Here is a 14088-nt window from a genome sequence, read left to right as displayed (position 1 = left end):
CTAACTCTAGTCCTAGTTAAGACAAAACATATGTTTCCTGTTACCAACAACAGTGATGGTCACCGCTAAAATAATTCATTCATCTAGCAATTTCCCCCTAAAGTCAAATTAGACTGGGAGGTGCCAGGCCAAGGAGCCCAGTTGTATAGTATATCAGTGTCTTTGCTTGAGTATTACAAGAAGTACACAGAGCACGCATCTGGGTTACAAAAGCCCTTTTATAAAGCCATTTTTAAACAAAACAAAAAAAGTTTACAAAAGAAAAAAAGATACAGAAAAAGAATAACTTGCTTCATATGTCCCAAAAAGAGAAAAAAAATAAAAGGGACAATGCCAACATGCTCAACAATAAAGTGTTCTTTTTTCTTATTTTTTAATACAAAATACAAGCAAAGGATACACAGACTTAAAACAGAGCTCAGGAACAGACACGCAGTCCTGGAAACCCTTCAATAAAAGAAAGCAGGAGTTTGTTTTATCTTTGTTTATGCAGATACATACAGAGACTGGGATATGTAAAAATTAAGTATCACAAAAGACCATCGCACAAGTCTACCAATGCATGTTGCATCTAGAATTCACGGACATGGTCAACAAAATCATGTTCACTTCAACCCCCATTTCATTTAAATTAAAAGAAAAAAACTTTTAAATAAAGTGGTTACATTCAAACTTTTAACTTTCTTAGTACCATGTTGCAGGTATCAGCACTGTTAAGGTGCTGCAAGAACGCCCAGCCCTCTGGTGTCTGATCACGTATACCCAGCAACACTACAGTCTTGAGGGATGCCCGGGTCTCAGCCCGTGGACAATTCAATACATTTAAGCAGGTTTTTCTCCTTCACCCTTCCTGCTTCTAGAACATAAAAGGTTAAGGACCTCAATTAAGGAAGGCTGGGAATTTTAGAGCTGGCAAAATGAAGTCTGAAAGATGAATCAAGGCCAACAATGACTGAGAAACTGGCTGCTGCTTAACCTGGCAAATCTTAAAAGTCGTTACTTCAACCTTGTGGGAATTAGGTGTAAAGGGTTTGCTGCAACATGTTCTTGGTAAACAAACTAAGTAGAGCTCTTATTTACAAATCTTGTAACAAATACTTCTGGAGAAAAAAAAAAAAAGAATTCGCTGATTTCCAGAAGACAAAGTTTTAATTGCCAGACATATAACAAACACACACTCACACACACACCCACACAATACTTCAGGGATTTTTATACAAGTTATTTAGGGCATAAACTGAGTACTATACCCCTACATCCCATCAAAAAGGGAACAACAACAACAAAAAAATCCCAATTTTGCCCTCCCCCCATAATCTAGAAAACCCTCCCTTCACCCCGATGTACAAAGTGTATGCACAATGGTGGCGTCCCACCAGCCACACAAAGCATGCCACACAGATGTCACCAGTCCAGTCACTCCATGGCATGGCAACAGGCAGGTTTACAGGGTTTTTTTTCCAATAGTGGTTAATACACAGAAAGCACCACTGTGAATTTTGAATTAGGCTTTGAGAAAAAAGTGTAACTAGGGATTTGGGAGTCAAGAAAACGTATTTTGTATCAAGCTTATCTCAAGAAAAAGGGAAAATGGGTTGCGGATTGAAATTTGGCTTGAAGTAGTTTGACGTCCCAAAATTCAAATAAACTAACTCCTTTTCAAATAAACCCAGCTCCATGCACAGAGAAAAGGACAACTCTCTAACCTCAAGAGTTATCCTTTGACAGAAAATGAATATTGCTTGTTCTATCTGAATGTCATAAAAACCGGAGGCCAGGCTTCTGCCTTCCCAAACTGCTAAGGTGACAGCTTCTTCTAGGCACAGCTACTGGTGATGCAGGCACAGAAAGAAGTGTTCAAATCAAAACTCCCTTTCTTTATAAAAGCCACGATGGTCACATGACCTTTTATAAAGCGTTCCCTGTAGCTCCTGGGATTAATTTCTGCTCCCGCCTTTCTGACACCCTCAAAGCATCTTCTACAGAAAAGGAAAAGGAAAAACAGGCACTATTCCCTTCCCCCAGTAAGGACTCTCAAACTCACTGTCACTTCAATGTTTGCAGCAAACAAACCCCAAAAAACTAGCCTCAAAAAAAGTGTCGGGTTCAGTTTAGTTGATCATATCTGTGAGAATGTCAAACACTTCAATGGACTGTTAACCTCGAATTCCACTCTTGATTAGTTACCTGTAAGAAAATGCTGTTTGAACCAGTACCAAGAATAAGTACTGAACTGAGGGCTGAGCCTGGAACAAACCAGTTATTATGAGAAAAAATAAAAAAGGTTACCAAAAGCTCCATAATGGAAAATCAACTACTATTCTTCCAGATGCAAAGATTTCCACTCACTACTTCCCTAAAGGAGGAAAACACCCATTAATTTTCCTACCTGGACTCAATAGGGAGCAGAGATATGAGAGGCAGAAATGTTTTACAACACAGGACAAAGCTACCCTTACGAAAACTAACACATATCCTTCGAGCCCACTCCATTGATTAGTCTGAGGTGGGAAAGGCGAAGAGCAGCAGCAGGCTACACCAGATATAAAAGGTGCAGGCTACCTAGCTGTGTGTGTGTGTGTGTGTGTGTGCGTTTGGGAGGGAAGTCTGAGAAAAGAATCTGGAGAACTAGAATGTAGTGTCAGTCAGCGTAGCTGCCGAAATCCATGTTCCAGAGGTAAACCTAACAGGGCTAACAGAGAACCGAGATAACACCAACAAGCACTTTCAAAGTGAATGTCCCACTTCCTGAGCAGCTGCAAAACAAGACAGCGAACACTGCCGCCGCCTCCTCAGAGGCGCTCTAGAGAAGGGGGGCATTTAGCCAGGGGCGGTGCCAATGGGCAGTCACTAGCAGCCCCATCCCATAACCTGTCCCGACACCACTGTCAGCCTGACTCCTGAGCACCTGTTCCCAGCTGAGACGCCACAGCTGTCCTGTTTGCATGCGTGATTTGAGGGGAAGACCAGAGTGTTTTAAATCATCAGCAAAACTGGAGAAAACAAAGGTCATTCAGAGCCTGTCTCTCTTGGGGACACAGATCCTTTTTTCCAGTCTATTAGAAATATACATTTTTTAATCTCATGAATTAACCTTTAAAAAAGGGATCCCAAACAAAAAGCCTAACCAAATGCACACAAATAACCTAGAGGGTGTGATCACTCTAAAGGACGTGCATATATCACAGAAACGTTAGTGCAGATTACTATAGTAAAGAGACTGTTACACAAAATACTAAGGCTAAAGGTTAAAAGACCCTTCCCCCTAGTCTTCGCGAGGAAAGCACACGTTACTAGGAATGTTAAGACTTAGTTATAAACCCCTAAAAACAGAAGTGCATGGTGGAAACACTGATAGGTTTTTTAAAACATGTGAACACTAATCTTGTTAAAATACCTGAACAAACCAATAAAGCAAACAGAATAATCTTTAACACCGCATTACAAAGTTCACAACTGTAAAGCCAACCATCATGAAAGATAATAGTCCAATTGCTACTTATGTTCAAGTTTTACATGTTTGGCTGAGTATTAAAATCTCCAAATTCATTCTTTGACCTCCACAGTGCAACAGTGAAATGACACTCTGCCACTGGTGCTTTCTTTAAAAGAAAGAAAAAAATCAGAGTAAGGATATTCCTTACAGTGTCTTAAAAATACTCCTTAAATAACCTTTTTTCTATGAACATCTGTAGGAAAGCCAGGTTGTTTGAGAGAAAAATATGCTATAAGAGCAGATAGAAAGGAAACTGCATTAGTATATACTGAGGAAGCAAACCTAGATAAAAAGGCAGAGGTTAAATTTCACTAATTTTTCAGTTTTTCAGCACACTGTGTCCTGTGCTAAGTTGCTTCAGTCGTGTCCGACTCTTTGTGATCCTATGGACTGCAGCCCGCCAGGCTCCTCCGTCCATGGGATTGTCCAGGCAAGAATACTGGAGTGGGTTGCCATGCCCTTCTCCAGGGGATCTTTTATCTCCGGCGTTTCCTGCATTGGAGGCGGTTTCTTTACCCACTTAGCCACCTGGGAAGCCCATTAGCACACTAAGACCCCCTAAACCTTGCCCCCATTAGCTCATGGTATCAGAATGTGGAGAAGCAAATCCACCGATCTGTCTCCTGACTACCTTCATAAGGTGTGTAACTGGTCTGTTACCCACTGCACACAGGCCTCCTGGATGCATGGTTTCTCCAGCTCTGCAGAGCCCCGTAAACTGCTGCTGTAAGCGGCACGCACCGGTATAAAGACAAACGCTAACTGAACAGTGTCGGAGCAGCATGTCACATACTCCCATCAAGTACAGGATATGAAGTGAAGAACAGAACCAGGAGAAAGCATGTCCTGGAGCAGGGCTGGTGGGCGCTGCGAGTGGGCTGTGCAGGAGAGCCCTGTGCACTAGCAGGAAGCCAAGAGATGCCCTCCACACTGTTTCTACCAAGAGACGGGAAGAACAGGTCTGACAGGAAAACACTCTCCCGCAGTAAAAGCAGAGCATGGTTCATGGACTCTGAGTGCACATTTATAGCATGAAAGAATGTCAATTCTCTGTTTCCATAAAGCAAAAATCTCAAGTCTTTGTGATTGAGTTTCACATTAACTGGCACTTTATTTCGCTTAAAACCCAAACATTGTCAGTTTGAGAAGAAATCCACTGTGATATATAGATCTCCCCATTTTAATTCTAGGGTTTCTTCTTTTGATCCTTGGTAAAATTTTTTATTCAAGAAACAGAATAGATACATATATATATATTTAAAAACATGAACCATTAGAGAATGAAATAGGAAATCAAGAAAGATTTGAGTTTTGGATAGGAAATTAGGAAAGATTTAAGTTTTGGCGGCCCTTGCTTTTTTTAAAAGTTCTTTAAAGACTGTAGCTGAATAAAAGGATCACTGGCTCCGAGTCTCCTAGAGATAACAAGTGATGAAACTAAAAACAAGCAAACCTATATCCCCAAACAGGGTCAGGTAACCTCAGTTCCCTGCCCCCACAGTAAAAAACATGAATACCTTTAGTAGCAGTTCAGAATTCATCTTTATCTCCTACCTGCCCCATCAGTGGAAGTTTAACATCATGATTTTTTAGACATCCGTATTTTTGTATATAGAATATAAACTTGTATTAGATGACAATTGATTTTTTAAAAAAAATTCAGGTAGAGAAAGAAGCAATAACTTTTAACTAAAACCTTCTGCATTTTTTGATTCCTGTTCAACTTGCTACCATTTAGCAAAAAGCAAAATTTTCATAGTGTTAACCTCAAATCTTATTGCTTTACAACTGTGGCATACCCTCCATTAAAAATAAAAAGATGAAGCAGTCAATCCAGTGATTAATTTAACATGGCTTTCATTGGGAAAGGGGGGGAGGGGGAAGGGGGGGTCATGACGAAGAGACCAATAGACAAAAAAGGTAAATTAAACATACAATGCTTTTCTTAAAAAAAAAAAGAAGAAAAAGAAGAAAAGAAGAAAATGTTATTTTCAACAAAAGGGAAAAAAAGCATTGAAAGCCCATGAGTCAAGCCATAGCCAAAACCATATTCTATCTTAAGTAGCTTTTTTTTTTTCCCTCTTTTTTTTTCTTTTTTTCTCTTTTTTTTTTTTGTTTTTTAAATAAAATCTCTCCCCAGACCATCATCACTTTTAATCTTCCCCAGACTGGGCTTCATCTTCAGACCCTTCATCCCCAGATTTCTCAGGTGGAGGGCTTGAAGACGTTTTCTTTTCCAGAGGGCTTTCTGGTTCCTCATCTTCTTCTTTGGGAGAAGGAGTCTTTTCCTTTGATGCCTTTGAAGCTGTGGGGCGACCCACTTTCCCCTTGCCTTTCACAGGACTTGGCGTCACTGAAAGAAGAAAAATACCAACTTGGGGAAGGGAAGAAACATCTAATGTTTTTAACAAAAATCAGGTACAGAACAATCGGTAAGAAAAACAATCATAAAGACGGCACCCTGACTTACTGAAAATGAAGGTGGGTACTGGTTTTCAAACACTTTTAGCCAACACTGCTATGTTAACAGTAATGTTTGTAATAAAGAAACAAGATGCTATTGAAACTACAGAACATCCTTAGTGGCTTGCAAAACTATCAGTTGTTTATGTTTAAAACTTGAGTGAAGAAGAGGGGATGCAACTTAACCGGAATAGAAAGCCGTCAAATACCTGTTATTTTTTAATTTTTTGGCCATGCTGCATGTGGAATCTTCATTCCTTACTAGGGATTGAACTCGTGCACACTGCCCTGGAAGCTCAGAGTCTTAACCAGTGGAGGGTCAGGGAAGTCCCCATCAAGTAACTTTTAATACTTTCATCATTATCAAACAGTAAGACATGATTTTAATAAAAGTTCTATTTGCCAGAATTTAAAAAAAAAAGCAAATCCAGCTTTCTGATTTAATGACAAACTAGCTTCACCCAGAAGAATATCTGACAGAAACCACAAGGGCCCAAAGAAAATCAACCTATGCTGTCAAGTGTGATTTCATTCTCTGTACAAATCAGAACACTTAAAAGGCAGTAACAGCTAAGCTGGTGCAGTGTGAATAGGTTCTTCCCAAATCTTGCCTTCTGTACAGCGTTAGCTGAAGAGCAGGGCCAAGCCGCCAGACTTCTAGAGGGGCTGGAGCCCTTAATAAGAAGTGAGTGACACTTCCAGGCACAGAAGACAGGGTCCTTTTATTTTTGTTATGTGGTCACCATCAAGCCCTACTGAAGGATTTCTGTAGAGAACGTTCATTGGTGACTTAACCTGACTTCTGCAGAGCTCACCTGTGGCCTTTAGCCTGGGCTTCGGCATTTTCTTTTCTTTTCTCTCAGGCTTCGACTTCTTAACCATCTTTTTGTTTTTCTTTTTTGAACTGCCATAGTCACTATCGTCATCGTCTTCTACTAGGAAATCCTCATCACTGCCGGAATCTTCTGAGAGGAAAGAAGAATTTCAACGTCCAACTTAATGTATACATCCTTCCAAGTGAACAAAGGGAGAGAGCGCTAAGAATGGAGGATGGGATTTGGAAGTCAGACCCTCTTGGGTTCTATTTGCAGCTGTACTACCCATTCGGTTGGAGCTGTCATTGGCCCCACCTGTAAAATGGTTTAACATGCACATGAGGGTTCCTTGACTGACTTGTTTGAAGAGGAGGCAGAAAAACAGGAAGAGATTAGGCTTAATGTGGATAAAAACTGAGGTCATCAAACAACTCTTGGTAGTTCTACATTTTCCATATAGTCCTGATAAGACCAGGAAAATGAAAGTGAACTGATTTGGTGTGTTTGGCCCAACTATAAACAAAGTAAGAAACATACATACAAAGCAAATATACATATAATTAATTAATCTGAGTAACCCGTGAAACATCTAAATTCTGTTAACACCTTTTTTGCAAAGAGATGTCTACACCTTTCTCCACTAGGACAAAATACAGATCTTAATCACAGTACCCACCAGGTAACTGTTATTCTAACAATGGTTCATTCAGTATATGAGAATGAACGATGTACTTAATCACTATTTGAGTACTTAATCAGTACTTGAGTACTTATTTGATGTACTTAATCAGATAATAATCATGAGAATCTCTGAGTTTTTTAAAATATAAATAGATATCAAACAATCATCTCTAATAACACTGAGTGTCTAATTTAAGGGGCTGATTTTAACACTGAGCATCCAAAAAACTGCTGAAGTAAAACTGAGGTCACAAACTACAACTACGACCAAGATACAAGGCACGCTACGCACTCTCCTGGAATGGCGCCTCATCCTCCTCTTCTTGCTCCTCCTCACTGCCCACATCTTCCATGAGCATCTCCCTCTGTTTAGAGGCTGCTTTCGAGGCTGCCTGCCGTTGCTGGCGCACGTTTTTATGATCTTCTTTTTCATCTTCACTGTCCTCTGCAATATCAAGGTTATAATGCAACAATCAAAGAGTTATGGGTTTGACAGATGACTGGAAAAGGCAATGTAAGATATAAACTGCAGCTTTATTACATTCAGAAAGGGAAAATTCTATTCCTAAAAATGTCTACAAAATATGCAAAAGCAGGGGTGAAATTCAAAGAAGGAACTTGAATAAGGCTATGTACCCATTATTATGGGTTTCCCTGACAGCTCAGTTGGTAAAGAATCTCCCTGCAATGCAGGCGACCCCAGTTTGATCCCTGAGTTGAGAAGATCTGCTGGAGAAGGGATAGGCTACCCACATCCAGTATTCTTGACTGGAGAATTCCATGGACTGAGTCAGACAAAGAGTTGCAAACAGTCAGACATGACTGAGTGACTTTCACTTTCACCCACTATTACATATAAAATAACCTAGGCATGTAGTTTTAAGTAATAATAAAGCTCAATTTAGGTATAACAGATGCTTCCTATAACATGCTTTAAACTTACATTATTATTGTACCCTAAAATTCTCAATTACATTCAAACCTATCTACACAGTTTTTAGAAACTAAAGTTAGAAAAATATTTTAAATAGTAGAACAGGGGAAGACAGTTTTCCAATATATTCATTCTACAATACAAAACATACAGAACTCAAAATAATGCCAAACTACTACCCTTTTCAACGAATGAGGTGTGGGCATTTCAGTTTAGAGGAGACAGAGGGAAATCTTCAAAACACACATTTAGATCAATCAGATCTTAATACAATTTTATAATAAAAAATTACTCTCATATACTATAGTTTATTAATTAAAAACTTTTCAGCACATAGTTGTGGTCGTGCATAAATCTGACTTAAAGGGCAGGATGCCAGCCTACTGTCTCTAGACCAAGTTATATTTATATCAGTTTCACCTATAGCCCTGCTCCTGGACTTTGAGGCTCCCTTATTCTGTCAAGGTTTAGCTGTTACTCTTTTGGAAGAGTCTTATGAGCCTTGTTATGGACAGTGTTCAAGCCATCACTTTCACTACCAAAAACTTCACCTGAAGACAACAGACACAAGAACAGAGCTGATTTTGGCAGACTCAAAACTAAACCCACTTGGTAGGAGGTATGCTTAACATTAGTACAGAGTTATTCATCCTGAAGTGCTCAAATGCTTACAAACACAAGAGATTCAAATTAGGGTTTACAAGGTAAATGAATAAGTATATGTTACATTATCACAACATTACTAGATAGGGCAAAAAGTTAATACAATTTCTTTTCAGACAATCATTTAGCAGACTTGAACAAGTGAAAGCAAAACAGCTCAGTGGAGTGCTCGCCTGGTGACTCAGGGGAGAAGAATCCATCTGCCAACACGGGGGGGGGGGGGGGGGGGCGCGGGGCACGGGCTTGATCCCCGAAGATCCCACGTGCTGGAGAGCAGCTGAGCCCCTGCACCACAACTCTTGAGCCTGAGCTCCAGAGCCCGGGGCCTGTAAACTACTGAGGCCCATGTGCCCTGGAGCCCGCCCCGCTGCAAGGGAAGCCCGTGCACTACGGCAGAGTAGCGCCCGCTCACCGCAACGACAGGAAAGCCTGCGCAGCAGCGAAGACCCAGCACAGCCCAAGATAAACAAATTAACTAAAGGATTAGAAAAAAATAGCTCAGCAGGGCGAATTCAGTGGAACTTTGTCTACGCTTTACATATTACCTAAATACCATGGTAATGTAGACTGAAACTAACATGTTTGGGAGCAAGGTAGAACTCTCAATTCTTGAACGAGTTAAACTTTAAAAAATAAATACCAACAACAAATAATCAGGATTTAACATTTAATCTAGTCAGAGTCTCTTCAATTGATTCTTTTAAGTTAAAACTCTTACAAAAAAGTTTTCTCTGTGGCTACTGTTTCAAAGGACCTCTTCCCAGCTAAAAAGTCAGACTAAAACTAATCATTGTTTGCTTTTCAACCCAGAGTCATCACTTCCTGTATTTTATACCTTGATTTCACTTAGTATTATATATATTCTATACAGTTTGATATCTTTTATTTGTTAAAAACCATGTAAGTGGTTTTCAATTTCAATTATGCATGAGAATAATCTGTAAATACTTGTAAAAAACAAAGCCCCAACATCCCGCCTAGATTTACTGAATCAGAAGTCCTGGGATGGTATGGACATAAGTATGCTAAAAAAAAAAAGCTTTCACAGGAAATGGTAATAAGCCAGCAGGACTAAGAATCATCGGGAGCTCTTTGGAGACGGAAACACTCAGTTTGTAACGTGGCATTTACCACAGAGCCTGGCATTACTATGAAACCACTTATCAAAATGCCCAATAAATAAATATATAAATAGAATTATAGCTACTACATTAAAAATTGTTTACTACCTGCTGAATGAGAATCATCCTTCTTAGTCTTCACATCTTTTTCTTCTGAGTCCTCACTATAAGAAGAAGAGGGAAAAGTTTAAAAGTCTTAGGTCAAAATTCAAGTGAACATAAATCTCTAGAAATCTGACTGGAGAAGAATGCTAAAGAAAAGCTCTGTTATGCATAAAATAATTCAGATGCTGAGGAGTGAAATTGCTTCCATTATTTCCCTAATACATAGAGATACTGGTGACTAAGAACAATTTTATCCACTTTTGGAACATATTGCTTCCTTTGAAGACCCAAAGGAAAAAACGAAGGTATCTCAACACAGGCTAAATCTTTTCACCTATGCATTAAGCCCTGGTTCACAAGAACATTTAATAAGAAAAAAACTTCATTGTCAGAGACAGAGTATGAATATAATGAAAATAAACCATGTTATGTATCAACGATGGTAAAGAAGGCAAATTAGTGGATAGCACCAAATATAGATGCAGCAAATACCTTTATAATTATTACAAGGTGCCCAGAAATTTATCTAAAGCGAAATGAAAATAAATTATCTCCTAATACTAATATTTAGGAGTCCAGCATGCTGCACATCAGAAATCTCAACACATAGGCCTGCCTTACATCATGGAGAAAATAAAAGCAAGCTAAAGATCATTGCAGGGTAGAAGTTAAAGAGTTTCAAAGTTAAATGGAAAATTTTATAAAATAATTTTTTATGTCACAAAGATGCACATTTTATATCCTCACAAATTTTAACTTAGAAATCTGGTGTCTAGTGTTCTGTCTTTGTCATAAATTTAGGCAATTCACTTGGTACTCTTCAGTGCTAAAATTTTGATTCCATGAGAAATTCTGACAACCAACCACCAAAAAACCATACATAAAACTGTCTTCATAGCCTTCTTTTTTTTAACAGCAGATCCTGTAAATCTTTTGGTATTCCCATAATCTAGATCACACTCAAATGACAAACTATTGAGCCCAAGATTCCTAAACAAAGAAAAAACCAAACACATTTCTTTACTAGGCAATTTGATCTAAATATACTGTAATTTTGAAAACTGTGACTATTCCATCTAAATATTTTATGCAAAATAAGCATTTAATTCACAAGTCTATTAAATGATGAAGAATGAAATCCATTTATCTTATTATTGAGTTTATAGAGACCATTAATCCTTGAGCCCCTTTAAAGTGAAGTAATAGCTAAACTTTTAAGTAGACACCAACAGAAAAATCAACATAATACTGGTCTGAGGGAATAAACATATGAGACAATACAAATGGCAACAAAAACGGTATTTCAACCATTTTTGGACACATAGGAGAGACTAATAAAACCAAATGATTGCAACAATGAAAAATGTAGTCTAGATATCAATTATATTGATGAGACATGATAATAGGCAATGAAGATGCTCATTCCTAGGGAAAATACAATAAAATAAATACAATAAAAGACAGTTCTAAGTCAGACTGCTGTATGAAACTGGAGTACAGACTTCCCTGACGGCCCAATGGTTAGGACCTCGAATTCCAATGCATGGGGTGTGGAACTGATCCCTAGCCAGGGAGCTACGTTCCCGCAAGCCTTGTGACAAAAAAAAAAAAAAAAAAAAAAAACACAAAAAAAAAAAACAAACAAAAAAAAACAAAACCCAAACATGAAACAGAAGCGATACTGTAACAAATTCAATAAAGACTTTAAAAATAGTTCACATCAAAAAAAATTATTTTAAAAACCTGGATTAGAGAGATATATTAATGAACCTATGGAAGAGTTATCTTCCTACAGTAAAATTTTATCTTATTTTTCCTAAAAAATTTTCCACATTTCTGAAATTCTCTAGGAAATAAAATATTAGAGGTTAGTGATTCAAGCAAACAGAAAATGCTAGGTGAATGTATTAAATTTAGCTTTCTGTGAATTCAGAATGAAAGACTTCTACTCAGGGCTTTGTTATACTGATTTTAGTGCTCAAAAGTAAATATCTTAGAAGAACTAATGAGAATTATCATTTCATTTCTTTGAAATGCTCATACTTAATAGTATTGTTTGGAAGTGGTATAGTCTAAAGGCTAAAAAAATGGATTTTGGAGTCCAGTAGACATGGTTTCAAAACCTGTTGGTTCACTCGCCAGCCCTTAGATAAATCACTGAGTCCTCTGAGTTAATGTTACTTACCCTAATAAAGGTTTTGTGAGAATTAAATGATAATGATTATAAATTAGCACATAATAGATACTGGCACATAATAATCATAAATGGTAACTATCATCACCACCACCATCAAGAAGGTCTTGGTATAGTTATACTACACTGAACTTGAGAGCTTACATGTATACCTGTAAGAGCAGAGATGAAAGCTACTGTACCTTGGTCTTGTGAGGCAATTATAGTTAAAAATGTAACTCATCTGAACTCATTTATAAAACGAAGGGAAAGGGAACAGCTCAAAATGATTAAATTATTTAAACAAAGTAGGATTGATTACATAATACTCAGCAGGCAATGCAACTTAAGATTCTATAAGCTTTAGTTATAATTCTGTCAGTGATTTGTGCCAGTGATTTTCTGAATAGGAAAGATCACTTATTCTTTGCTCTTAATACAGTGAAAATGCCAATAGTATCTTTGGGCAACAAATTATCAGTACATACTTAAACAATCTTTCTGCCTTTGTTCAGAGGTTTGCAGTAGCAACAAAATCATTCTATCATTCCCAGAGCTCACTTGAGACTCCAGGTTGAGTCTGAGCAAGCCTCCATGACAGTAAAGAGGCTAACCTCTAGAATCAAAGCACTGCATACTTTGATAATATGAAATACACAAAAACACCACCAAGAGCACTTTCCCAAAGTAACTGAAGAGTCCACCAGTTTAGAGATCAGAGACTACCTCTATCTTAGAGTGGTGGCAGTGTGAACAGAAACAGATTAGCAATGCCTCTCACCTATCTTCCTGTGAATTCTTTCCAGATCGCCTCTTATTTTTAGCTTCTCGGGGAGATGATCGAATTTTCTTAGCTGGAGGGCCTGAATCTCTTCCATAATCTTCATCTAAACAGATTATGAAGATAAAATACATTTATGAAGATAAAAATTTTCAAATTCAATGAACTATATTATGATTTTTACATATCAAAAATACCACAGTATTTACTGAGATAATTCTCTCAAGCTGTTTAAAAGCTAAGAAGGCAGAATTTCCTAAATAATTTTCTTTCATTACAAAAAAAAAATTCTTTTCCACTCTAGTTCCACCTTGACTCAGTCATTTTTATTTTTGCCTATTGCTTTCTAGTCCTCATGTGTATACTTTAATATACTCACAGTCAAATATCTCTTATTTTATATTTTACCCTTTTAATTTGTTAAAGCCTTTAAATGTTTCCACATCTTTGTATTTATTTATTTTTACTATTATAGTAACATGGTTATATTATAAGCATTTTAGAATGTAAAGAACCCACAATTCTACAATCCTAACACAATTACTGTTATCAAGCAAATTACTTTTAAGCTAAAGTATTATATATAGCACACCCTGACACTTGAAGAAAACACCCTCAATTTAAAAAGTGCCATAAAACCTTAAAGAGTGACTATTTCCAAGCCTGTTCACTAGACCATTATATATAATCATGAGGATAGAGAACAGTGTGAAGCTTCAGCAATTATTAAATGGTTGAATAATTATAAATTATGGAATACCATACAACCACTAACAAGCATAAACTTTTCATAACACAAGAAAGCTAAGTAGCGGCAGCTGGGAGAGGCACAGAATCCAAAATTCTACAGAAAGAT

At 37.7% G+C, this 14088-nt stretch overlaps 1 protein-coding gene across 2 annotated transcripts in view; it reads right to left on the bottom strand.

Moving 5' to 3' along the window:
* Window positions 1-200: 200 nt before the first annotated feature.
* Window positions 201-14088, bottom strand: part of NUCKS1 (nuclear casein kinase and cyclin dependent kinase substrate 1) — a 32301-nt gene continuing 18413 nt past the window's right edge. The window contains exons 3-7 of one of the 2 annotated variants that reach the window (XM_040262964.1): window positions 13233-13338; window positions 10282-10337; window positions 7748-7900; window positions 6775-6924; window positions 201-5849 (exon numbers count right to left, since the gene is read on the bottom strand). In XM_040262964.1, the coding sequence (XP_040118898.1) occupies window positions 5650-5849; window positions 6775-6924; window positions 7748-7900; window positions 10282-10337; window positions 13233-13338 (665 nt within the window). In that variant the 3' untranslated portion in view covers window positions 201-5649. The remainder of the gene's footprint in view (window positions 5850-6774; window positions 6925-7747; window positions 7901-10281; window positions 10338-13232; window positions 13339-14088) is intronic. The other variant, XM_040262965.1, reaches the window with a different exon arrangement.

Source organism: Oryx dammah, unplaced genomic scaffold, assembly GCF_014754425.2.
Source record: "Oryx dammah isolate SB20612 unplaced genomic scaffold, SCBI_Odam_1.1 HiC_scaffold_21, whole genome shotgun sequence".
Classification (NCBI taxonomy): Eukaryota; Metazoa; Chordata; class Mammalia; order Artiodactyla; family Bovidae; genus Oryx; species Oryx dammah.
Note: the sequence above shows the minus strand (reverse complement) of the source record. Positions and strands in the feature narration are given on the sequence as shown.